Source organism: Sesamum indicum, linkage group LG9, assembly GCF_000512975.1.
Source record: "Sesamum indicum cultivar Zhongzhi No. 13 linkage group LG9, S_indicum_v1.0, whole genome shotgun sequence".
In the NCBI taxonomy this organism is placed as follows: Eukaryota; Viridiplantae; Streptophyta; class Magnoliopsida; order Lamiales; family Pedaliaceae; genus Sesamum; species Sesamum indicum.
The window spans coordinates 4224837-4251094 of NC_026153.1; the positions used below are offsets into that span (position 1 = coordinate 4224837).

At 35.1% G+C, this 26258-nt stretch overlaps 4 protein-coding genes across 10 annotated transcripts; 3 read left to right on the plus strand and 1 right to left on the minus strand.

Moving 5' to 3' along the window:
• LOC105170566 (cytochrome b5-like) lies at nt 211-2722 on the plus strand. Its single transcript, XM_011091383.2, has 3 exons — nt 211-456; nt 2097-2163; nt 2267-2722. The coding sequence occupies exons 1-3, from the start codon at nt 379-381 to the stop codon at nt 2518-2520; spliced, it is 399 nt and encodes a 132-aa protein (XP_011089685.1). The 5' UTR covers nt 211-378; the 3' UTR covers nt 2521-2722.
• On the minus strand, nt 2398-8968 carry LOC105170567 (BTB/POZ domain-containing protein At5g48800-like). Of its 6 annotated transcripts, none has more exons than XM_011091384.2 (5): nt 8558-8963; nt 7437-7503; nt 5321-6493; nt 4602-5089; nt 2398-3418 (listed from the first exon to the last, which is right to left on the minus strand). In XM_011091384.2, the coding sequence occupies exons 1-5, from the start codon at nt 8620-8622 to the stop codon at nt 3349-3351; spliced, it is 1863 nt and encodes a 620-aa protein (XP_011089686.1). In that variant the 5' UTR covers nt 8623-8963; the 3' UTR covers nt 2398-3348. The 6 variants fall into 6 exon arrangements, with proteins under 6 accessions (XP_011089686.1, XP_011089689.1, XP_011089688.1 ...); XM_011091387.2 differs by having other exon boundaries at nt 2398-3408; nt 8558-8962; XM_011091386.2 differs by having other exon boundaries at nt 2398-3408; nt 4555-5089; nt 8558-8959.
• On the plus strand, nt 16110-21223 carry LOC105170568 (E3 ubiquitin-protein ligase SINAT2). Of its 2 annotated transcripts, none has more exons than XM_011091389.2 (4): nt 16110-16428; nt 18240-18485; nt 20087-20470; nt 20634-21223. In XM_011091389.2, exons 2-4 carry the CDS (start codon nt 18273-18275, stop codon nt 20955-20957), a joined length of 921 nt encoding a protein of 306 aa, XP_011089691.1. In that variant the 5' UTR covers nt 16110-16428; nt 18240-18272; the 3' UTR covers nt 20958-21223. The 2 variants fall into 2 exon arrangements, with proteins under 2 accessions (XP_011089691.1, XP_020552558.1); XM_020696899.1 differs by lacking the exon at nt 16110-16428 and adding an exon at nt 19706-19990 and having other exon boundaries at nt 18348-18485.
• Nucleotides 21801-25513, plus strand: LOC105170569 (GTP-binding protein BRASSINAZOLE INSENSITIVE PALE GREEN 2, chloroplastic). The gene is made up of 3 exons (XM_011091391.2): nt 21801-23241; nt 23847-24014; nt 24893-25513. The coding sequence occupies exons 1-3, from the start codon at nt 21937-21939 to the stop codon at nt 25313-25315; spliced, it is 1896 nt and encodes a 631-aa protein (XP_011089693.1). The 5' UTR covers nt 21801-21936; the 3' UTR covers nt 25316-25513.

The window sequence follows — 26258 nt, forward strand, 5'->3', positions numbered from 1 at the left end:
CCAAACACAATATTAAACATATACTATTTATTTTAAATTATCTCTAAAAATAAATCCAAATATATATATTATCTCTAAAATACACTTATTTATCTTTATTTTTCTCTCTCTATTTCTACAAAACACTCAGAAAACGAATCAAAACATTATATACATGTTTGCATCTATTCCAACGCAGCTACATTCTTGCTATATTTGACAATTGACAGCCAACCTTTTGGATCCTCATTCCTCACCTACCCCACCTCGGACCTCACACCTTAAATCTACGATCACTCGCTTCCCAACGCCGCCCCTCGCCACACTCTCTCGCCACGCTGTTGAAAGCCCTTTTGATTCTAGTTTCGCTCGTTTCCCTTTTAATTAGGCCTCAATCAGATGTCTAAGGTTTTTACTTTGGCTGAGGTTTCTCAGCACAACACCAACAAGGACTGTTGGCTAATCATTGGTGGCAAGGTGACGGATTTATCATGGTTTCTGTTGTGAAGTTTTTACCCTTAAGATTTGATAACAGGGTTTGGTTCTATTTCATGCATGTTGATTTGTGGATCTGTCGAACATTTAGTTGCAATCAGTTCTTGAATTGAGGTTAAATGTATTTTTAAGTTGATCTTTGTTTTCTTGTTCTTCTTTAATCGATTTGGGGTGTTTGGTTCTTGAATTGAGGTTAAATGTATTTTTAGATTGATATTTGTGTTCTTGTTTAATCGATTTGGGGTGTTCGGATGTGGTAACAATCTTGTTGGAGTTGTTCTTAGTTGGTTGGATCATAGTACTGATATGATAGATTGGATCTCCACTGTGGCATCCTTAAGTGGTCTCGTTCTGGTTGCAGTTTGGAGATCTAAAAGTAGTACATTGTGATTGTTACAGAGAAAGGAAAATTGGATTCTTGGAATTTGGGTTCCATTTCGATGTCCTTAAAAAGCGGCATCTTTTGTTAATTGTGCATATGATTGTGGTATCCACTATTCTGTATTTGAAATGGGAGCTTGGATGCTGAGATCTTCGGAAAAAAAAAAAAAAACACTAGGTGACATATTTTAGTTCCACCTTCAGATTTCATTATATCACTATGGTGAGGACATCCTCATAAAAATTGTCACTTTAGTACCATTGGGATGTTGTGATTCAGTAGTGAGAAAATTTTCATGTGGCCTGGATGGGAAATAGGCAACGATCCTCGACATATTTTGAGGAATGCATATCTTGTGTCTTTGTATAGACGTAAGCTTAGGCCCCTATTATCTTGACAGCAATCTCTGGCCATTTTGAGGCTGTATAGTTGTTTCTGTTTCCCTTTTTTGTCCTTGTGTATACATGACATCTATGGAATCTTATTAGCTTATTTTCTGAGCTTTTTCTTAGACGTTCGAGTAGAATTATATGCATTTTCTCTTAATCAGGTCGTTTTCCAGGTAAAATGGTCATAACCAGCTCGAGTAAAAGCTTATAGTTTCTGTTTGGTTTTTGCTGGTTCCAATATTCCTGGTATTAACTAAGGCTATATTTGGATGAAAGGATATGAGGGAAGGGTTTTAAGTTCCTCCATAATAAGTAGATTCAAGCCATTATAATGACACAAAGAGTAACTTGAAATGATAGTTGGAGGATTTGAAATCCATATGAATTGTCGAAACAAGCTCGGTTAGTCTGTTCACATTTAATCCTTAGCTTCAAATTTATCAATTCAAACACAACCTCATTATATCTTAAGCTTGTATTAGCCTTTGACTCTATTTTTTTATTATATACATCTTCATTTAATATTTTTTCTTCTCATTTCTTCACTGTAAGCTGTGTGCAATGTCTAAGACTATAAGACTTTACATATGTTTGATAGGCAACCTATAAAGTAGAAGCAGAAAACTTGGTACTGGCCCTCTTAACTATTTTTTCCTACATCAACTGATATTGACAATTTCTATCCTATTTTGAACTCATGAAGCATCAATTTATTCTGAATCTAGAGGTGTAAAATTCCTTAATAATCATTTGTTGGGGGGATGAAAACATACATCACCAAAATTCCATGTGGAAAAAAGTGAATGATGTGACTTATCAGATTCATCCTCACCGAGAATTCTCCCCAACAGGTTTACGATGTGACTAAATTCTTGGACGACCATCCTGGTGGTGATGAAGTTTTGGTGACTGCAACAGGTAATAATACTTTGTTGTAATATGCTCAACAAAATCTAAAATTTACGATATATGACGTTCACTTTATTGTTTGTTCAACATTGTGTTGGTTCTCTGTTGTCAGGTAAGGATGCAACCGATGATTTCGAGGATGTTGGCCACAGTGCTACAGCCAGGGCAATGTTAGAGGAGTATTATGTTGGTGACATTAATTCATCGAGCACTCCTGCTAAGACAGCATCTGCCCCTCCAAAGCAGACTCAAAAGAACGAGGACGCAGGACCAGGATTCATCATTAAGCTCCTCCAGTTCTTGGTTCCCCTCATTATCCTGGGTGTGGCTGTTGGAGTTCGCTTCTATACCAAATCAGCAGCCTAAAAGTTAGCAGGTTTCTTGTGTCAAAAGCCCTGCTGTCGTCACCTTATACTAATTGGTCGTAGTAGAGTTTTTGATTTTTGTGGTAGTTGAAAATGCAATTTGTGTTTTATTTTTTAACTCTTTAAGAAACTCGACATTGCTTCTGTATTCTTCATCTTGCATGCTTAATTTGTTCAAGAAATTGATTTTCTTGATTTGTTGATTTTACTTTTCCTATCTTCTAGTCCATGATATTATTATGTATTTTTCATGAATTTGGTTGCTTTTCTGTTTTATCATGTAGTTTTCTTAATTAGTTATTGTACACTAAATTTCTTAAGGACCCATTTTAAGAGTTGTAACTTGTAATGAAATTATCCTAACCTGGGAGAAATATCCAGAGATATGATTCATCGACCATATTCAGTTCAAACACGAGGTCCTCGATAAATACGAAATTCCAACATTTGCGGAAGACTTAACCTCGATTGTACACGAATGATTTGTCAAAGTTTGATCAGAAACCTCCTATAACAAAAATGATTGAGGGGGTGGGGGTGTTCTAAATGCTCCCCCCTTTGGTTCCTCTGCACATATATTACAAGAAAATGGGAGTTTTGACAAGAATCGCAAGACAAGAAAAGAGAGGTTCAAGAAGGCAGAATAATATCCAAAAGGTGGAACATCTGCATCGATGCATTGAGGTGTTCAATGAACCAATCGCTACGAGTGGGATGACGAAGAGTTACCACAGCTCATCACATTGCTAGGCCTGATGTCTTCCAGTTTCAATGGATTTAGGTATGCCCTGAATTGGTTCTTGTACCTTGGAAAGTGTTCTTCCTTGTGCTAAGACACAATCCAGTCTTGTGAAGGCCAAAAGACAGCAGCTACAGTCCCTGGATCTTTCTGCAAAACCCTGTAACCATTATCAGAACCACAACAGCCAAAACTCACATGTGAAGTCAATGCACCAAAAGCAAGAGGCAGATACTATAGGAGACAGTCTTATGATCGTAACAACAATATTATTAAGGATCAAGAATCTTGTTGTAATGACATAAAGGACAACAGAAGTCAATACAAACTGTCATTTTACAAGTCATGGAATAAGATGTGGAGAAATCTCTGCCAGCCTCATCACCAAGAGAGTTATGATCAGCTGAGTTCAGGGTATTAGCCTAACGAGAAGTGACTGGCTATCTGTTGCAAGCCCAGAACATGTAGAGTTGCATCTGAAGCTGCTACTCAGGAAGCTGGAGGGGTTGCCCGAGTGTTCAACAGGATGATCTAGTTTACAAGGTTGATCACATATACTATATAATGACACTTTTTGTAAGACGCATTTAGTTTTCTCTCCTCCTTTAGTATCAGCTGTTCGAGGGTGTGCTTTTAGGCTTTGCTAGAGTTTACGTACTAAACCTTGTGCCAGTGGAGATCATTTTGACATTTTTCTTTGTGGAGTGGGGAATCGTGGAACATAAGGATACAGACCGGGCTTCTGAAAGAAATATGCTCTAACAGAATTTGGTGTCAAAGGTATACTATGTTATGGTCTTTTTGGAACTCAGTTTCGTTTATAAGTGAAGAAGCCAAAAAGCAAGAAAGACAGAGAGGGAGTCAATCCACCAAGAATTTATAAAAACATGATCATTTTCCCTTTAACTTTCTCCAAATGCTTGAAGAACAGGATGAGATTTTGTTAAAGTACTGGGAAAAGCCAAATAAGTACCAGAATTTTGGCATTAACTGAGACAGACAAGAAAACTAAATCAAAATCCATGTAAATGGCATACTTATGTTGGCAAGAATAGGTCCTTCTTGTGAAGGGACGCCTGTATGCTACTCATGCATTTCACTTATCTTTTGTACTTCCCTTTGGCCTTCAAACCTTTCTGTTGGTGAAGCAAATCCCAACACCTTATGTACATAGTTACTTTGAAAGAGAGAAAGGTGAAGAAAAGGGGCGAAGAATAACAAACGAAAGACTACTGATAACATACTCATAATTTACTCATCAGTAGCAATCAAGAGTTTGAAAAAACATTGAAATACCTATAAAGTATGCTTATCATGTTCTTTCCGATAGCTTAGACTCGGACCTTTGTGACTGCTTTGAGGGAGAGCTTGATTCCCGCGAAGAGCTATGGCCAAAGATATTCAGTTTGATGATCTTCTTGGAGAAGGAACTCATGAGTTTTCGAGAAGTGGACCTCTGCAAATTCCTCTTCATGTAAACGTGATCTTTCTCCAGATCGTTTAGTCTCATCCGCATTCTAGCCAGCTCAAGCTTCAAGTCCCTGTTTTCTCGCCTCAATGAAGCATAGTTGTCACGGGGAGACATCGCGGCACTTCGAGCTCCACTATTGATCCGCCATGACTGGTGCATAGGCTTTGGATCATCGTCTGGGTAGGAAGAAAACAAGGAGTTTCGAAGCCTCAACTGCTCATAATAGAGAACTTGAACTATTGATTGGAGAGGAAGGCGTTCATTTTGTGCAGCATGTGCGCCAGCTTCCTGTGATAGTTTCTGAAAATCAATCAGTTTGCACAGCTTTCTCTTATCAGCATCTGATAAGCTTTGATGAGCCTGTAGATATGAAATTGGGAGTTAGTTAACTAGTTACATCTTAGACCGTGCCTAGTTCACCATCATGCGGATAGATTGATGACAACCGGAAAACAAAGACAACGGGTGGGGTTTAATCCATTAGACACACACACAAACACAGAGTAGAAGTGGTTCTTGCTGCAATAGCATTAAGGTAACAGCAAATACGGAGTTCTTCAGCTCCTAAGAAAGAATAGGGGTGGTACTTACTTTGAGGTAAATATCAATTGCCCGATATAATCCATCATGGATGGTGCGTGCATGTGCTGGTAAAGTTTCTGCAATAGCTATGAACATGTTAAGCTTGAGGTTTGCATCAGGAGCAATCTCAGCCAAGTAACTATCGACTAGTTTAGAGACCTTGAACAATGCAGTTTGGGAGGGCGAAGGAGGACTATCAGGTTCAAAGACTGAATCGTCATCCATATCTTCATCACTATCATCTTGCTGAGAAAAGTTTACCAATATTCTGTGAACAGTGTCGACATCGAACAATGTATCTCCAGCATGGCGGAACGAAGGAATCAAAAGATCATCAAGAGTAGCTATATCTAACTGGGATCCTATCCTCCTCTCAAGATCAAGCCGACAAGAAACCGAGCAATCAAGCATCACAGCACTTCGTAGCATGCCAAAAAGAAAGGTTATAGGAACAGCAAATTTCTCAACTGGGAGGAGACTAACGATTGTCTCAACAACGAGTCTTTCTTGGCTATTTGCACCTGATAGTGGATCAACTGTGGGCTGGGTGGATTGATTCCATAAGATGGACTTCTTGATTAACTCCTTTTCTGCATAATTTACAAGCGACGCCCCAATACTTTCTGGCCTGACTCCTCTGCATTTTATTGCGGTTATGACTCTTTGATACAAGTCGATACGAAGTACTGAAAGATCTTCAATCCACCAATCTCCTTCACATTTTGGCTGCTTGCTCATGTGAAGTCTCCCTGAGCTGCTATACTCCAACCGTGAGAAACTTGAAGCAATTTGCTCCACACAAGCTTTGGAGGCTATAGCATCGATACATCGAGGGACGATGTTAAGCTCATCTGCAAGTGGAAGTAGGTTCTCACATTGTTGAAGGACTTCAACACACATTTCTAGGTTCTTGCATACAACACTCTCAAGATATTCTTCAGCTCGAGACCCAAGGTTGTTCTTTGAGTACTCTTCAGTCATTTCTAGGTAATCAGAAACACAGCACAGCTGGGCAACATTAGCAGCTGTGATCTCAAAATTGATGCCGTAGCAGAACTGGGCTGCCAGTTCAAATGACTTGGCACCTCCTGGTAGGCTAAGAAGCTCAATCCTGGATATATCTGAGTCCCTGTGTTCTGCGACCAACTTCCGTATTCGTCCACTTCGTGAGACAAGAGGGAACTGTGATTAAAAAAATACAAAGACGCTAAGAATTCTTGTAATACTAGACACTGAAGCAGCACATAAGAAATAAAAGCAATGTGGCAAAACAATCAAATTCAAGAAGTTATCAAACTTTTCTCTAAGACTTCGGTTCAATCTCTCATCATTGTTTTTTATATGAAGAATGATCCTGCCATCCTTCTCTTTTAAATACTACCGTAGGCTTGCACGTTTATTCTCCAAACTTGTTTTTCACTTGACATGAAAATCAAAGTGCATATCTCACTGCTTAATTGTTATGTGGCAGATCTTCCTTAGTGTATTTATTATACATGACTCATTGGCGACATCTCCCGGAAGGCAATCTGTTCTGCTTTATCTGCTCTGAAGTTATCTTCTTTTTATCTGATGGTATAAAGATCTTAAAGTTGTCATCTGATTTGCAATATGCCCAAATGTGGTACAAACTGAATAGGAGCACGATACTTGATGCATCACAAACTTAAGTAGCAAAAACACCTCATTTCTGTCAGCTGAGAATGACTTGCTTCATAACAAAAATGCTATTCTCTAGTTAAATATGACACAGTGTTTCTGGAGTTCTTTAGCTTATATAGTCAACCAAAAAATTCTGAATCCAGAAGCCAAAAAGTGTAACATGCAGAATGCCGGACAAATGGACGTGAAACCACTCCAGAGTATCCCAGTGATGAAGGTTTTGGAGACCTAAAACGGTTGGAGTTTTGCTCAAGTTCTGCTAATCCTCATGTCATGCCTCCTTTTACCTACTAGAAAAGTCATTGTTGCTTCCCAGTTTTCATGTGTAGAAGTGGAAATCTTAAGGCAAAATTAAACTGACCATGACTATGATCTAAACATTTTCAAGGCGGGCAACTTTCAAAAGTCAAAGATAACAGACACAGAGACTATTAATGGGAAATACAGAGATACAAAGCCTGACCTTGTGCAATGAGAATGTACCTCCGTCTACGTCAATAATTATGTCACTTGGAACATCTCGAAACACCCTATAAAAGATATCAGAATAGCAGTTAGAGAAACCATATAGGTGAAACACAGATGGAAGCCATAGCATCTGTTTAGTGCCTGTGATATCAGTGTTAAGGTGCATCAAACTTTCCGGTCAGTCCATTTCCCCTGCACCCCCCAAACAACCCAACCACAGGAAAAGAAAAGACAAAAAAAAAAAGAGACACATACAAAGAAACACTCGCCCACAAGACAAAAAGAATGTTTACATAGATCAATGTCAAAGTCATCATAAAAGACATCCTTGATGTTACAGTCTTAGTGGATACGCACTACTTTGGAATGCAAAATGTGACTTGCAAAACCACCAATGCAGGTATGCAGGCTGAGGGACAACCATTTATAACATGGATTCACATATTATTCTATAGAAAATCTTGTTTAACAACTCAGGAATACAGCTTCAAATATCTTCTGTAAGCCACGAAAGAAAGAGTTTAATATTTCTACACAGCATACCAGATCATTCTGATGCTAAGGCTTTTTCAGTTCTTGGATTTCAGTGAGAAGGACACTAAGCAAATACTATCCTCCATTCAAATGATAGTACTATATGTTTTAGCTGAGACATTTCCTTTTCCCACTAAAATCCAAGATCCAAAAATAGCTTTAAGTTCCATGATCATCTTTGAGATTTATATGTAGGCATGCTTGTCTTATGAATTGAGCCCACATATTGTTCAATAGAACTCCAAGAACACTCTCTTAGTCCCTTTATTTGAATAGTAGCAAGGAACAAGAACTGGAAACAAGTTCAAGGATGAAATTCCAGACCAAACTGCAAACTGTGTCAAGTCTATTTCATAGTAACACGTCCACAAAAAAATTAATATTTTTCGTATCAACGAACAACAGCAGCAAACAGAATTAGCATTATGAAACATAAGCCACAATCGCAATCAGTGAGCTTAGCAGAACCAACAGTCCTTCAGAACTGTATCAACAAACATTTCCAATATCAACTTGTTGAGAACTAAAACTCTTAAAAAGAGCCCAAAAAAGAACACATGACGAATCAACACTTAAACAAACCATTCACTACACCGCTGGCGCGAGCTCTTGGCCACCGGCAGCTGCTGCTGGTGATGCTTGTCCATGGCAAAGCAAAATCCAAGAGAGAAGAACTGCAAGTTCTCGGGAGAGAAAACAAGAATGTGGAGCTAATGAAACAAACTGAGGAGAGAGACAGATGTGATGCTGAGAGATGTCCCTGTTGGCCGGGTTCTTTGGCCATTTTCCTCAAACAGTTTGTGTTCAAATCATATATTGCAAAATTGTCCAAAGCTTTGGGGCCTCTCTTGTGGGTCATACCTCCAAAAAACCAACTTTATTACACTATATATATTATTTTTAATCCCAGAAAAAGCATTTTTTTGCCAAGATTTCTGCCCGTAAAGATGCCTAAATGAAGGAAAGCTCTGTGTTTGTACATGGGCTTTGTTTCTTCTGTCATGAAATTCAAGAAAAGCAGAAGAAAATAGGAAAAAATTTTCAGAGTGTATACAGAAAGAATAATAAAAGCAGAAAAAAAGCGGGAAGAAAAAAGGCCGTTGCTCTTTTTTGACAATTTACACTTTGTCCCCTAAACTAATCACAAATTCTCCCTTTTAGCCTTTAACTTTTTCTTATTGCACTCCAACCTATGAATTATCCCTTTTCTTCTTTTTCCCCCCTTTTTCCAAATTTGTGTTACCAATATGATATTTATTTATACATATATATATATATATTATTTTTAAAAATTCCAAGATGAATTGTAAAAAAATTTAAGGTTGTGAGCTGAAAAAAAACTAATGTGCTCGATATAATACAATTTATAATTATATAATATGTTAATCATCATTGTAAAATACAGTATACTTCCTTCATCCCAAATACAGTAGCTGAAAAAGTAAGAACGTCATGTGATTTTATATTATTATTCTTAAAAAGTAGTTGTCGAAAGTCAATATTTTCAAATTACTACTCAAAAATCAGAGTATCTAATAAAATCTTACTGAATACCGTACAACAATTTTAAAATATAATAATCTAAGAACAAACTAAATAAAAGATATCTCTTAATAAATTCAATTTTTAAGTCTAAGTAATTTATGATAGATATCAATATCGACGTAAAATTATCTAATCAAATTAGCCATTGTAAAAAATCATATGTAGATTAATTTATTTGATAATATGTAATTGTGTTTCTTTCTCTTATTTATTTATTTAATTTTAATATACTTAAGTATATTGAAGAAATAAAAAAGAAAAAAAGAAAACCCTCCATCTATCTAAATATTTATTGTTGGCAACAAAAAGGGTTGCTTCCTTTAACAAGAAAAAAAGGTCTAAAAAGCAAAATTCAAAAAGAAGCAATCCTCAATTAGAAAAAAATAAATAAATTGATGGTGTGATAGAGAGTGGCCACTTTGACAATACCATAAAAACATTTATTAATTATTTCACCCAACACCTTAGGGCAATAAGGTCATGTTTGGATGGTAGTAATAAAAGAAGTGGGTCCATATGTCCCAACACCTAATTATTACCCAAGGAATTAATGATAACATTTGACATCATGGTATCTTCCACCACCACCACCACCCCCTCTTCCACTCCCACATTACTTGTTCCTCTTTCATCCAACTAACAACAAACACATCTCTCTCATCAATTAGGTCAAATGGGAAGCCAATCTTGTTGGTATGTATACACTGGTCGTCGTCTTGATACGCTGTTATAAATAAAAGTGAAATATAAATAAAAGTGAAATATATAAGCCGACATATTATATTAAAAAAATAATAAAATTAATTTATTAATTGATGCAAAATTTAAAAAGTTGAATAAGTTAACTATTTTATCAGTTAAAAGATATTTTTGGGATCAAAAAAGAAAAATTGGTACAGTGATGTCAAAACTGTTACTTTGTATCTATAGTACCTTTTGTCGTCATAATAGTATAGATTATTACAAGGCAAACGAAATCTAAGAAAGTCTGAAAATATTGATAATTGGTTTTCTTTTTGTGAGTAAACGGTATTTATAGAGGATATTTGACTAAATTTATATAAAAAATTCTATAATTTATACGCTTATTATATAAAAAATCGGATCTTGATGTACTCTTGTCTGAATAAGATAAGATTTTGAATTTCAGGAGATATTAGCAATTTCTAGTAAATACAAATAAAATTTAAGGAAGTTGTTAGAATTTTAATTTACTCTCTATTTCAAAAGAATTATCCATCATTTTGCAATGTATTACAAGATTTCAAAGAAGTCATAAATGTTAAGTCGACGAGCCCTTTAAAATTTTGGTGTCCAAGAATCTCGTAAAGCTCGAAAACATGCATATTGCATTGAGATTTTATCAGATTTGTCTATTTATAATACAAACATTTAAATACTAGAATGAATTTTAGTGTATTAAAATATTGGAAAGCACATGTACATAAGCAAGCAAACAAAATACATATATAGTAAGAAAGTTTAGAGAAAAAAAATACTAATTTATTGTGATTAAGACAAAAGAAGAATGAATGAGGTGATGAAGATGTAGAAAGAAAAGGGAGTGGAGTGGAGGACACAGCATGCCCATAATTCATAAATATGCCTACTATTATGCAATCATTCTTCTAATGCACCTCACAATATCATTCTCTTGTTGAAAAAAATTGTTTGACATGTGATAAGTAAGTTATAAGTCAATCGAGGGTATATATCAATTTTCATTCAATCTTTTTTGTTAATATCAACAAATTCAGTGAATTTTGACTAATAAAGGAATTTATATATTAGATAGAAGCAAACCTTAAGAGTATTGATTTAATTTTTCAAACCACAGAGAATCTATGTGTAATTACACCAAACTTCAAGGAATAAGAGTATAATTATCTCTTTTTTGATTAATAAATTATGTACACATGAAATGCGTATATTAAATAAAATATAAAATACGATTATGCATATAATAATATTTCGAGTTAATATGTGATATTAAAATGTGATTGAAAGACGAAATAAATAGAAGAGATATAGACAAGTTGATAAGAGAGGAAAAACACAATGATCAGGGGGTGGGGGTGGGGGTGGGGGTGTGGTAATTTGGGGGTGTCTCAATCAGTCGGTCAATGGCACGCGGATGTGTGTTGTGTTGGAGTGGAAAGGCATCCCATGTTTCAGCTCTATTTCAGCATAAAAGTCATCTTTGCTTTACCTTTTTTAAAAGGGATGATTACGTTCTTCTCATTTAAAATTTGATATAATTATATATATATATATATTTTATAATTTAAAAAATTATATTTTACGTTTCAAAGGTTTGTTTTTATTTAGTAAATAAATTTATTCATTAATCAAAATTCACTGAATTTACTGATACTAACAAAAAATTTGTATGAAAATTGATATTTACTTTTAATTGACTGATTACTGATCTATTGCAAGTCAAATAATTTACTCTTATAACGGTGAAGATATACTTCCTCACATGGTTCAAAGATATACCTTATCGCATGCATTCACACATGATAACGTATAAGGGTAATTTAGTCATAAAAATATTTATTTAATTTGCAATAAGTCAATCAGGGATTAATATATATTTTTCTTTGATTTTTTTATCAATATCAGTAAATTTAGTGAATTTTGACTAATAGAGGGACCTATTTGTTAGACGAAAGCAAACCTCACCGTTGTTAGATGTGATTTTTCAAATTATAAGGTGTCTACATGTAATTACACCAAACCTCACAGGGAGTGTAAATATCCCTTTCTTAAATAAATCCATGCAACTTTTTTTTTTCTTTTTCTTTTTCTTTGTGAGTACAAAAAAAAAATTAATTGATTTTCGGCTTGATGGGTCGGGGTGTTAACCTGTGTGAATTTACAAGAGTCCATTATAAATTATTCATAATACAGTTATTATATCCATTAAAAAAAAATAAAAGTGATTCGTTTTTATCAACTCAATCAACAAATATCGAAAAACCTGCTGTAATGTTCAGTCTTGAAATCTATTGATTATTGGAGATGATGGTTATTCCCTTTTTTCTGTAGGGTCTAGCCAAACTATTCCTTCCTCCTAATTTAGTGAAATGTTTGGGTAAGTCGTGAAAAGGTGGAGGAGCTCAACAACCCCACGAAAGCATTTCAACGCTTTTCTTGATCCGAATACAGAAAAATAGAAGTGATACTTCACAACCCCGTTAACAATATATGTATCTGTCAATAAAGCTTAGTTTAATTGGTGCAGTCGAGACTCCACAATCAACCTTAGAGGTCATAGGTTCAGACCCCACTATATGCGTGGAATGTTGTTTCCATTACTTAATAGGTGTTGTCTACTCTAATAGTAAATGGTGGGTAAATTTAATTTATTTGATATTATTGATTAGGATATGATTGTTGTAATAGTCTGTGTTTGATATTGATATTTGATAGAAATAATTATATTCGATTTATTTAAAAATATTTTCGCATATCAATTTTTGGTCCCTATGACAAATGGGATCATAAAAGAACTATGTCAAGAATCTATCATCAACATTTCATAAATAAATATAAGTCAGATTGTAAGTTTAGTCCCACCAAAAGTGTTTGGGGTGAGTTTATAATTTTTAAAAAATATTTAAGATTGAAAAATATTATAAAGCATTTGATAACATTTAAATGAAATATTTATGAAATATAAAAAAATAATATACGAGTTAATAAGTTTTTTACAAGAAATAACGAGTCACATTTAAAAAAAAGAATTTGATAAGATTGTTCAATTTTAATTATATTAATCGTAAATTATCACTATTAACATTTAAAAGTTTTATCATCTTATTTTATTTATTATATTTATTTATAAAGATAAAGTTGAATAATTAGCCGAAACTGATAAAATGAATTGATTTTACTTGTGTATAAATAAAAAAAATTGTTGATAAAAAGCCAATTAGATAAAGCGACGATTATCTTACAGAAAAAATAAATATATCTGAGGATATTTCGATCCATACACAGGTAGTGAATACAAAGATCTCCTTCTTAATAAATAGTATAAACGGATCAACTTTACCATACTATTGATAATGATATTTAATTATTTATTGAGATCATAATATATATATATATATATATATATATTAATACGGTAAATTACAACCACTTTCTTGAATTTTAGTATAATTACAAATACCTTTTTATTATTTTAAAAAGTTATAAATGCCCTTTTGATTTTAGCGTCCGTTTAACAACGAGCCAACATCCGTTAGGTTTTTCTCCAATTTTTTATGGTGAACTGGCCAAAATACCCTTTTCGATTATGAATTATAACTGTATGTATTTTTAAATTTCTTTAAAATATGTTTATAGACTAATATTCCCTCTGATTATTTATTTTACCAGCCTCAATTTTTTTCATATTTTTCAAATACTTTTTAGAAAAGAGAAAAAAAAAATCAACAATGGTAAAATAGTAATTTCTACCCACCATCTAGACGTTACATAATTTATTTTATTTGATTAGGTATTTATAATTTTTTAAATTTTTCCGAAAAAAAAAAAAATCTCCTGAACCTTGTAACTGGCAATTTGGATTGAATGTAAAAAGGGTCCATTTGAAAACATATATTGCTTTATGTATTGGGCTACATAATCTCTTCTGAGCCCATGAATATGATCCACAATGCCAAATAATATGAGTGATGTTTCAGGAAAATAGCGCGAACCCCCTGTATTATTTAAAAGGCAATAAAATATTTTGTCTTCGATGGAAATTAATCCCTGTAGAGAATGTGCATTATTTTAAAAAATACAGAAAATTTTTTACCTATAAAATTAACAGACGGGTTTTAGCTAAAATAATTAAAATATAGAGGAATTTTATATAATTTATCCTAATTTTAAAATAAGTTAGAAAAGACCATAACTTATAAACTGATGGCATCTTATTTCGGAATGTTATGTATCTATTTTTTTTTAAATGTTGGTAAATATTTTTTAATATCTTATAAATTATCAAATATCTAATTTGATCTTCAAAATATTATATATCGTAATGCAATTTGATGAATTTTTGTTAAAAATAACGCCTCATCTTTAGACGCATCGCAAGTAATCAAACAAGACAAAATTCTTTATTCTCATTTTTATTTTTATCTTAAGATGATAGGCCAAATGAGAAGATTATGTTTAAGAGTGACAATGAAATGGATTTTGTCGGATTTAAGACCTGTCCCACTTATTTTTTGTAATTGTCCCGAACTCGTCTTGCCCCAACTTTAGGCACAACCCCCTCGATTCTAGTTGGACCAAAAAATCCGCCTTGCTTCGTCTCAAACCAATCCCCACCCTAACTCGGTTCTGGATTAATGGATTTAACTTGAAATTTTTTTATTTTCTTCAATTAAGAATTATAATTTTTTAAAAAGTTAAAATCATTATTATAGATACCTAATAAGTTATTATTACATAAAAGATATTAATAAAGATTTTAAATAAATTTATAAATATTATTTAGGGTTGATTTTGCCCTAAATTCAATAAGAATTTGTGTCGAGACCCAAACTTGATAATTTAGACAAAAACTCAACCTATTTTAGTTGGATTTATGTCCTCTTTCAATCATTCACAACCAACTAATCATGAATGCATATATTTAAAATAATCAAAAGTCCCTATACCAGTAATTAGCAGCCTCAAAACTACCAACACTTGGCACCAAATAATCCACAAAAAATAGAAATTTCAAATCACTTCACACAACCAAACAAACCCATATTAAATTACTGCTTTAAACAATCCCAAAAATCTGCCTACCTGTACCAATTGGGGAAACTCTACGTGGTTCATACGGCCCTGTTTGTTTCCTATTTTATTTTTAATTTCTGTTTAAATATGTTTGTTTTTATATTTTCAGGATCTTCTCATCTCAATACACATATAAATATACATTTTTTAATATAAATTTAACAGAATAATAATATACACTTCTAATAATGCATTAAAGCGACACTTATAATAATTTTAAAATAATAAAAATATTTTTTTGTTTAAATAAAAAATTTATTGGTGTTGTAACACTGGCAAATATCTTATTAATTAATCTAAATATTTTTTATTTTAATAGAATTTTAAAATAAAACTAAATTTAAGTTTCATACCTATTCTACCATACAATATAATAAATAAATGTAAAATATTAAAAAAATATATACATATAAAATTGAGGTGAAAATAACAACTAGTTGGTATAGTATTGTTCATCGTATTTGGTTCAGTGAAACGGATGAAAGACAATGACAAAATTTAATAATATTATAATAAGAATCTAATTATATTTAATGGGCAAGCAAATATAAGTTATTGATTGCATCTGAAAAGTAAAGTTAATTAATTTTCAACTGAATTTCTTGTTTTAATTTTATATAGTTTCTTTACTAAACATATTTAAAAAAAAATATTCCCACATTTGAAATATTATTATAAACAAATCAAAAATACAAAAAAAATACACACAAACACATCCTGACACATTGCACCCAAAGAACAGTCAATTTGAAACTATGAACCCATAATGGATGTTTAGATTGTGACAACCTAAGACCTTTGACTCGGACTACCGGTGAACCACAGCAGAGAGTAACTGTAGAAATTTCACACACACACGCAGCTGTTTATCCATATAGTCTGTCTCATGTATGTATATGTTCTGATGTTCTTGGAGTTGTAAATAAGGCCAAATTAGACACGTAAATATTGGAAAAAAGGAAACGGGCTTTAAGGATTGAGCTCCACCTCAGCACACACTCCCCCTCTGCTTTGTCTTGAAGGCGTGATTATGTGTTCTGAGAATCCAATTATTGATTACTCGAGCATGGGTTGATTGTATTTGAAGCCATTTCTGGGTTGTTTTGCTTTTCTTGGTAAGTTTCTGACCCTTCTCTTTTTCATCTGTTTCTTGTTTCAAAGGTGCGAACTTTGATTTTTTTTTTTTTAATTCCAAGAAAGGGGAAAAGAAACCCTGATCTTGATTTTTTTTGTTTGAATTTTATTCTTCTGTGGGTTTGGAGGAAAAGTGTGTTAGAGGGAACAGCTGAGCTTGCTATTTTGGTTTTTGAGTGCTGGAGGTGGAAAAATTCAAGAGCTGATTTTTGGTTATCTTGGAGCTTGTGAGGATGGATCACTACTCGGCTTTGATTTAATTTTCTGTTTCTGGGCTGGTTTTAGTTTTCTGGTAATTGTTTGTGAATGTGAGAATGTCGGTCCAGATTAATGTGAAAAAAGAAGGGAAGTGTAGATATCAAGATTTGATATTTGAATGATGATTGCTTGTGGATTGCAATTCTGATTTTCAGTTTTCTAGAGGTGTCAAAAAGAGAAAAAGGATAAATAAAAATTGCCTTATGTTGATCGTGTGGCATAAATTCTGTGTGGTGCTTATGATTATTTGCTTTCTTTGTCTGCGGTTAGTACTGTTAAATTTAGTTCCTAATTTACAAGATTCCACTTTGATGTGACCGAAATTATGCATAATTATATTGTACTCTGGGCTTGTGGAGAGGTTTTCTTTGGGGGGGATTCTACTCGAAAAATTACGCTTAGCTTTATCTCATTGGCCTAAAAAGGCAAAGTATTTAATGGTTCAGGAAGTCGAGATTTCATAATTAATTGGCTTTGTTTTTTTTGTTTTCTTCTTTGACCATTCACTGTCATATATGTGTGTCTCTGTACATGGAACTATTAAGGTGATAACCTTCCATCGAGATGTTTTCTTGAGTCACTGGTGTTTGTTTCTGCATCAGAGGGATTCAGGTACATAGACAAATTTCACTTTTATATACACTGGTAGCAATCAGAAACACTTTTCTCTTCTTGTGGGAAGTAGAATGTAGTTTGTCTCGGCTTCGCATAAATGCATAATTACACCACTCTTGTCAACGTGCTGTCTGTCCTTGGAGGGAGCTTGGGATGCTTTCATTGTGTATACATGCTATAATGTATGCTTAGGCTAGGAAATTCATGCCCCCCTTGTTCTTTTATTATGCGTTTTAGTACAATATATGGTGGGGAAGAACATTATACTTTCCCTCTATCCTCCTCCCCTTTCCAGCCAGTAGCATAAATAGGATATCTGGTATTTTGGGATGGGATTAAAACCTAGCAATAATTTCCATGTCTTATCAGAATATGAGAAATACAAATTAGTTCGGATCAACATATACTTCGGAGTTTCGTACAAAGTAGTTGATCTTCAACTGCCGTTGCATCTATATATAACATTTCTAACTTTAAATTGCCAATGCACTGCGAAAGTTGAACGAGAAATGAAAACTCCGCCTAGTTTCAGAGGATTAAAAGGCATGCTTGATGTTTTACATATAAATGATAACATAATGTACTACATCTTAGTTAGAGGCGGATTTTGGAGCCTAAAGAAAAATAACACTATTAGGAAGGAATAATTATTTGATCTTTGGATGGATCAGTTGCAATTGCAAGATCTTTTCTGAATTTCGGTTGCTCTTAAATTTCTTCACTGTTACAGTATGCTCTCAATGCAATATGACTTTGAATAAAAGTTGCAAAAGAATTTTTTGGAATGATGTGATAACAAAACAACTTGTTTCATTTTGAGGTCTTTTGGTACCATATTCTCCATTATGACGGCTACTGCAATTTTACCATTAAGTGAAACTTTCGCCCAGTTAACTTTGCACACTGGCTACGTTGGCAGGAATTCAGCACACTTAGGTTTTGGGAAAAGATCATGACCCCAGGAGGTAGCACCATTGGGGAAATAATGGAGTCCCGCAATGTCGATTATGATATTGCACCTGAGATTGTTGAATACAGAAGGTCTCCTCGTAGGAAGTTTTCGACTCTTAATGGTGCAAAGCGCGGCATAGCATCAAATACTGCTGTGCATGAACTACTTGAATGCCCTGTTTGTATGGATGTTATGTACCCTCCAATTCACCAGGTAACTTCTCTTGTAATTCGCTTTGTGTAGTTTATCTAGCTTGTCTGCTTCTATATTTGCATGATTAAACAACTAAAATGTGGTTCCGAGTTTAGGCTTTCAAGATTTAGTTAATAACACATTGCTCCGGAGTTTATACCTTCTGTTATGCTGCCCACTAGTCTGCTTTCATACTGATATTTTTAAGGATTCATATATTACAAATAAACATTTGCAGTACAATTTCTAACCAATTAGAACTCTTAACATATATTACGAATCGTAGTTGGATGCTCAGTCAAAGACTTTAATGGAGATTGGAATTGAGTTGACATTCCTATAATATGGCACCAGAAGTTGTTATAATTGCCGCATGTGAGGAAAAGGCTGAGTTGTGAATTACCTCCTTCCCTAGATTGGTACACATGTTTTGTTTAGCTAGCACAACATAACTATTGCAGAATTTATTACTTTCAGTGATGATATTTATTATTTTGGCTCTTTGGAGGGTCTGCATGCAATGTATCAATATCTTGTCAACTTAAAAACGAGAAGAGAAGGTTGATGTTTGTGTGAATGGCATGAGCAGAGTCTAGGTTTATCCTTCACCTAGTAACTCGAGTCGAAGTGATAGCCCCAGAGCACATGTTTGAGAAATCTAGGAATAGCTGAGACAGCAAGTTTCTGCTTTTCGGGATGGTCCAAAGTGAATGCTCTATGTTACTTTGTTTTGATAATACTCTTTCGACAAGCTATAATGTACTAAAACCAATCATTTATCTCAGAACATAATAAAGAAGAACAAAAAGCTCCTCTCCTTTGCTTCTCTTGCTGCCTTCCATATGACACAACGTCAAACCAATCTCTATGAGTCCATCAAAATCACACATCACCTATCGAACCATATTATCCATCTTTGACTTCTACCAACTAATTTGGTCTAAATCAAAACTCTACTGCCAGTTTTATCACTACCATTGTCAGTCAGATGATTCTTCAGACCAAACTCAGACACCATTTCACTGTTGTAGTCAGAGGCCCTAAATTAGCTTAATCTGATAACCATGATTGAACTCTAATGAAATAGCTTTTACTTTTTGGTCCCAAGATTACTTCTTCCATTGCATCATGGTAGATACTATATGATGGTCTTTCTTGGTTTGCGGTTTAAGCAGAATTATATTCTGGTGGTTTTGCCTTGTGAGTTGCTGGCTGAATTTTCTGTTTTGTGCTTTTGTTAGTTTAAAGCAGCTTTTGCTGTGATGATGATAATGGCATGTCGGGTTGAGCACGAAACTGTTTTCCATTCAGAAAACTTTTGTTACAGAAAACAATTCACCTTCGGTACTATTATTCTTGGAAACGTGAATTAGTCCAGCTGCTCTTTTACCTAGCGAAGTTTGCCTACTCGTTAAAGTTGCAGAACAATGTGAGATGTAATGCACCTTTAATATCGTATGCAGCAAGTTCATCATAACTGAATTGTCAATGTTATGGTCCATAAACAGAAAATAACAACTACAGAGGTGATTTTTTTTTCTTATGAGAGGGAAATATTTTTGCGTCTTTTTATGGAAGCAAGTGAAGCTGATGTATATGCTGTTACCATTTTTCCTCTGTAGTGCCCAAACGGCCATACTTTATGCTCGAAGTGTCAGGCGAAAGTACGTTGTTGCCCAATTTGCCGTCATGAACTGGGGAACATAAGGTGCTTGGCACTTGAGCGAGTTGCAGAATCACTTGAACTGCCCTGCAGATACCAGATTCTCGGCTGTCAAGATATTTTTCCCTATCAGAGCAGGCTGAGGCATGAACAGAATTGCACGTTCCGTCCCTACAGTTGCCCTTACGCCGGAGCTGAATGCCCTGTCACGGGTGATATCCCGTTTCTTGTTGCACATCTCAAGAGTGACCACAAGGTTGATATGCATGATGGTTGTACTTTTAACCACAGATATGTCAAGTCCAATCCGCATGACGTTGAAAATGCAACATGGATGTTAACTGTAAGTGGTCTCTTTTTCGTCCCCGTCTCTGCCTCTTTTTGTGGACTATTCTCAGTTGTTCGTTAGAAAGGATGAATTAAGAAATAGATGTCAACCACAGCTACGCTCCCTTATCATCTTGTACGTAGGTATTCATATGTTGATGGCCTAAATCCGTCCTCAGGTATTCAACTGTTACGGCTACCAGTTCTGCCTGCACTTTGAGGCCTTCAATCTAGGAACGGCTCCCGTATACATGGCGTTCATCCGGTTCATGGGCGACGACCTTGAAGCAAGAAAGTTCAGTTACAGCTTGGAAGTCGGCTCAAACGGCAGAAAGCTGACATGGCAAGGAGTTCCTCGGAGCATCCGGGACAGTCATACAAAAGTCCGAGACAGCATGGACGGGCTGATCATCCAACGAAACATGGCCCTCTTCTTCTCTGGAGGCAACCGGCAAGAGCTGAAGCTGAGGGTCGCCGGACGAATATGGAAAGAACAAACATAAGAATAAACAACAAGCATACATGTGAATGAATCACTGTAAATGAATTAATTACATGATGATGTGGGCTGATTTTCAGTAGACTTAGCTCTACAGACTGATTTAACATAAGAAGTTGGTCTGTAGAATTGCTCTGGTTAACTGGTTCTTGTGTGGAAGATGTAGTTATCAAATGTTGTTCCATAAATTGTGTTATATGTGAAAAATGGAGAAAAGGTGAAGTTGAGCAGATGTTCTCTTGTCCTTCTTCTGCCTGCAAATTGCTCAGAGATCAAGAATTCATCATATGTTTGCATGTTCTGCACATTAATGGAGATTCACTTGCTCATTCACAGAAATGTAAACAAATCGAGTCGAGTCAAACTGAATTGAACTCATTATTGTAAAAACTTGTTTAAATTATTATAAAATTTGAAAAAATGTGTTTGAATTTGGTTTGGTTACTGACCGCGTGAATTAAAATAAAAAATTAAAGCAAAAACGTGTGAATTATACGAACTTGCGTGAGAGGTGTAATTGCTCAATTTTTCTATTTATAAAGAAGTAATTTGCTTATTTCATATAACACATGGGGTATTTTGCATTTAACTTTTTTTAAAAGCATGGTATGAAAGTTGCAATCTACCGTAAAATTTTGTACCAAAAATACAATTTTCTCATTATTGACCAACAGTTTAACTCTTGTCGGATTATAAGAACTTTTTGCTATCCCAAAAATAATGAATTTTCAACTTAGACTAAATTGAATAAATAATTAGTTCAGAAAACATTCCCAGTTTGTAAATGTTTTTATATCTATCTATCAAAACAAAAGAAATGCGCCTTAAAAGATTAGAAGAAACCGATACGATTTCATCAAAACATTAAAAGTGCGAGTTTGAGTTAAATCTCATTGGTCACATTGCGATTTGCAGAGAAAAGCATTCAAAACCTCCATGGCTGAAAGCTGAAAACAAGAGTAGAAAACCACATAAAAAGAAAAATGATTGTGAGAAACCTCTCACCATCAAGGCTTAGAAAGCTTCTCACCCCATTTTCTCTCACTACCTATACATACAGAGGACCTGTATCTAACTTCCTCCAGTCACCAACCATCGATCCTTCATCCGTGTTCTCGGTTTCCCAAAACCCTACTAAAACCCTGCCGTTTTTCTTCTTGGCAAAACCCTTCTCTTCAGAAACTCTAAAGAAACAATCTTTTTCAAATTTACCGCTGAGCCGTGATGGGAATTACGAGGAGGCCACTGAGCAAGCCTTCCCCATTTGCCCAGGCTGTGGTATCCAAATGCAAGATTTTGACCCTAAGCAACCCGGGTTTTTTTTACAGCCCTCAACTAAGGGTCCGAACTATAAGAAGTTCAAGAGAATGACTCCTGTATCGGATGAGTCTGAAATCACGGATTCCATTAAGAGAGGACTTGCGAATGAGATCATGGATGTGGAAGGAAATGAGATCCTTGAAATGGAAGATCAGGTGTTTGATAAAATGTCTTATAATGTTGAATATCGTGGAAGCCCATATGACAAAAATGCTAGTCAGAAGCCTGTTGTGTGTTCCAGGTGTCACAGTCTGAGGTTCTATGCTAAGGTGAAGGACCCGGGTGTTGAGAACTTGTTGCCGGATTTCGATTTTGATCACACTGTGGGTAGGAGGTTGATGTCGATAGGTGGGGCTAGGACTGTGGTTTTGTTGGTGGTGGATGCCGCAGATTTTGATGGTTCGTTTCCTAGGAAGGTGGCAAGTTCAGTCTCCAAGACTATCGATGAGAATGCGCGATCATGGAAGGAAGGAAAATCAGGGAATATACCAAGGGTTCTGTTGGTTGTGACGAAGATTGATCTTTTGCCTAGCAGTATTTCACCGACTAGACTTGAGCATTGGGTGCGGACACGGGCAAGGGAAGGTGGGGCAGGGAAGATAACTAGCGTGCACTTGGTGAGCGCTATGAGAGACTGGGGAATGAAGACATTGGTGGATGATGTGGTTAAGTTTGCAGGGCAAAGAGGAAATGTGTGGGCAGTGGGAGCACAGAACGCCGGGAAGAGCACTTTGATTAATACAATAGGGAAATGTCTTGGCACGACAGCAACTCATTTAACAGAGGCACCAGTGCCAGGCACCACCTTGGGAATTGTGAGGATGGAGGGAGTCCTTCCTGGGAAAGCTAAGTTGCTCGACACTCCGGGGCTTTTGCATCCTCATCAAATTTCAACTAGGTTGACAATGGAGGAGCAGAAGCTAATTCGTATTGAGAAGGAGTTGAAGCCAAGGACATACAGAATCAAGGTTAGTCTTCCTGCTGGTAAATGAATCAGGGCATTCAACTTAATGCTCTGTGTTGCTTGCTCTAGTTGATCTCAACCTGTGCATGTGAGAAATGCTGAGGATGAACCCAGTAATGATTGATTGCTTTTGCTTGTAACGGCAGTAAATTTCTCAAAATTGATGGCATCTCCTTTCAGGTTGCTGAATACTGGCTTGGTTGCATTGTTATGGTTCTAATCGTTGTTACTCTGACTTTGCAACAGTCCTCTTTGGCTGTTATACGTTTAAGTATGTGGTCTTTGTAACTTAAATGGTAGGTTTAGGTTTTAAAATCTGGTATAGGGAGTGGTGGATGTACAAATAAAGAAAATTGGACTCTTCTAATAAAACCAGTAATTGCCTGGACAAGTGTCTTTATTGTTTCTTATGATTTCCTGAAGAAAGCAACAGTTTATTTGGTGAAAACTTTATTCCATGCTCCACTCCAATCTTGACTTCCCTTTCAAATCGACGGAATAAAAAAAAAACTCTGGAGACTCTCCTTTCTTTGCTTTGAGTGAGGTGCTATCTTGTTCATTTGGTGAAAAGCCAGATCAGGTATAATTAGGTGATCTTCTACTATGCAGGCAGGACATTCAGTTCATATTGGTGGACTCTTGAGGTTGGACGTTGAAGAATCTTCAGTAGATTCCCTTTATGTTACTGTATGGGCATCTCCTCTGCTTCCTTTGCACATGGGAAAGACGGAGAATGCGTGCACAATGTTGGAAGAACATTTTGGCCGTCAATTACAGGTACAGTGTGCTAGCTGGTGTGGTTCATGATTTTGCTTCCTAGCTTCATGTTATTCTGTGATCTTCCATATGTTACTCATGTTTGCTTGTTCTGCCATTCGTGATGATTAAACCATCAAAACAACATTTTTTTTGGTCTTTACCTGGTTGTCAACATGATTGAATGCTTTACAAATTTGTGACATACTTTATGTGCTTCACTAATTTACAGGTTGAGTATACAACTGTCTCTTGGTCTATCTTTGCAATCAAACTCACACAATTGAGTGTTCTGGTATTTGTGCCGTTTCTGATCAGGGATGGGGGTGGCCAGATAGGCACCAAAGTAACCTTGACATTAGTGTCAGACTCTATAACAGTTTTGTGCTGTCTTTGAAACTGTCTTTGAATGTTGACTACAGCTAATGAATAGCAATTAGTCTACAGAACCTGTAATTCAGTTACTTCATCTGGAATATATTTACCCTACTTTGAGATGATGCTCACAGTTAATAATGTTTGTTTCGGTTCTGAGTACTGATTTTGAAATTTGAAAATTACTGTGGGCAGATTTAATAAACTTGATTCTGGTGGACACATTCAGATGTAGCTTATAAATTTAAAAAGTTGTTAAAAATATGTAATATTTGTTACTTACGTTCTCTTATCGCCAGATGGTCAGGTAATTAATCTGCATGTTCACCGATGGTTTATATGGTTGTCAGTAAGAAAGTGTGATGATGTCTCTATCATGTTTTAAGATTGCCTGGTACATGAGAGGACCTCTTATTTTCGATTTTGACATGCATTCCATGGGACAATTGCAATTTCTCAATGTTTTAACCTCCTCTCCTCAGTTAGGATGTCATTAACTTCTTTCCTATACTTACTGGTTTCAGCCTCCAATTGGGGAAGGTAGAGTTGAGGAACTGGGGAATTGGGTGAAAAAGGAATTTCGTGTTAGTGGCAGCACGTGGGATTCAAGCTCTGTCGATATAGCTGCCGCTGGTCTTGGTTGGTTTGCCATTGGACTCAAAGGAGAAGCTCAGTTAGGCGTTTGGACGTATGATGGAGTTGACGTAATAGTTCGAAATGCTTTGCTTCCTCAAAGATCAGGCAACTTTGAAGTTGCGGGTTTTACTGTCTCGGAAATTGTGTCCAAAGCTGATCGAGCAAGAAGTAAGAAGCACCAAAATGAAAAGAAGAGGAAAGGCAGCAACTCAACAGCAGCATCATCATCTGTATCTCCCGCTGATGCAGATTCAGATCCAACTCACTCAGCATCAACGTCCAACTCTTGTTCATGTTCAATGCCATCATGATTGAGAATGTTGTCATGCCTCAAATCTGGAACCTTCATAAGTAAGTTTTTGTGTTGATTCAAAAATCTCTGTAATTTGTCCAAAAATATATTTGGACTTGTTGTAGGAGAAGAAACAAATGGAGGGGATGCCACATTAATTTTGGTTTAGGGAGGGGATATAAATCATAATTGAGTTATTAATCAACTTATTCTGTCAGACCATATTCGGTCCATCTCCTAAACAAAATTAAGTTAAAAAGTTCAAAATTTCACATGTAATAAAAAATTAATTTATATAATTGCAAACATGACCAGTTCTGATGCAAACCCACCAAAACTGATGAATCTTGGAGGTGTGTTTTAAACAAAATATATATATATATATATATATATAATTTCTAGTTTTGAGTGGGGACTATTTTGTAAATTTACTTAGTAACAATTAAATTGGTTTATTCAAGGGCTGAGCTTTTATTATAGACTATAATTTTTTAAATCCAACACTATTATTTTTTTCACAAAATTACGTTTATTAATAGCAGAAATATTCACCTTCATGTTCTCGAACCAAAATAAACACACACATAAATATATGTATGTATATTTATTGCTATGTTTTTTCTTTTTATTGATCTATACCACCAATTTGTAATGGACCGACTCTTCAAAAAATCATCTATTATAGTGTCAGACACGAACATACTTCGAACTTGGCTACATGTGTCCCCAAAATTCACTTCTTTGTCAATCTCACTTAATATAAAATATTTTATCTCGATACTTTTTATACTATATATTTTAATTTCATAAAAAATTGGTAATATATATAATAAAATATATATTATATATAGTCCTGTCAATATTATATCGTTTCTTACCCAAAAAAGAAAAACATTGATGTTAATTTTAATTTCTTTGCTAGGTAAGATATTATATTAAATCATAATTCCTGACAATTTGAT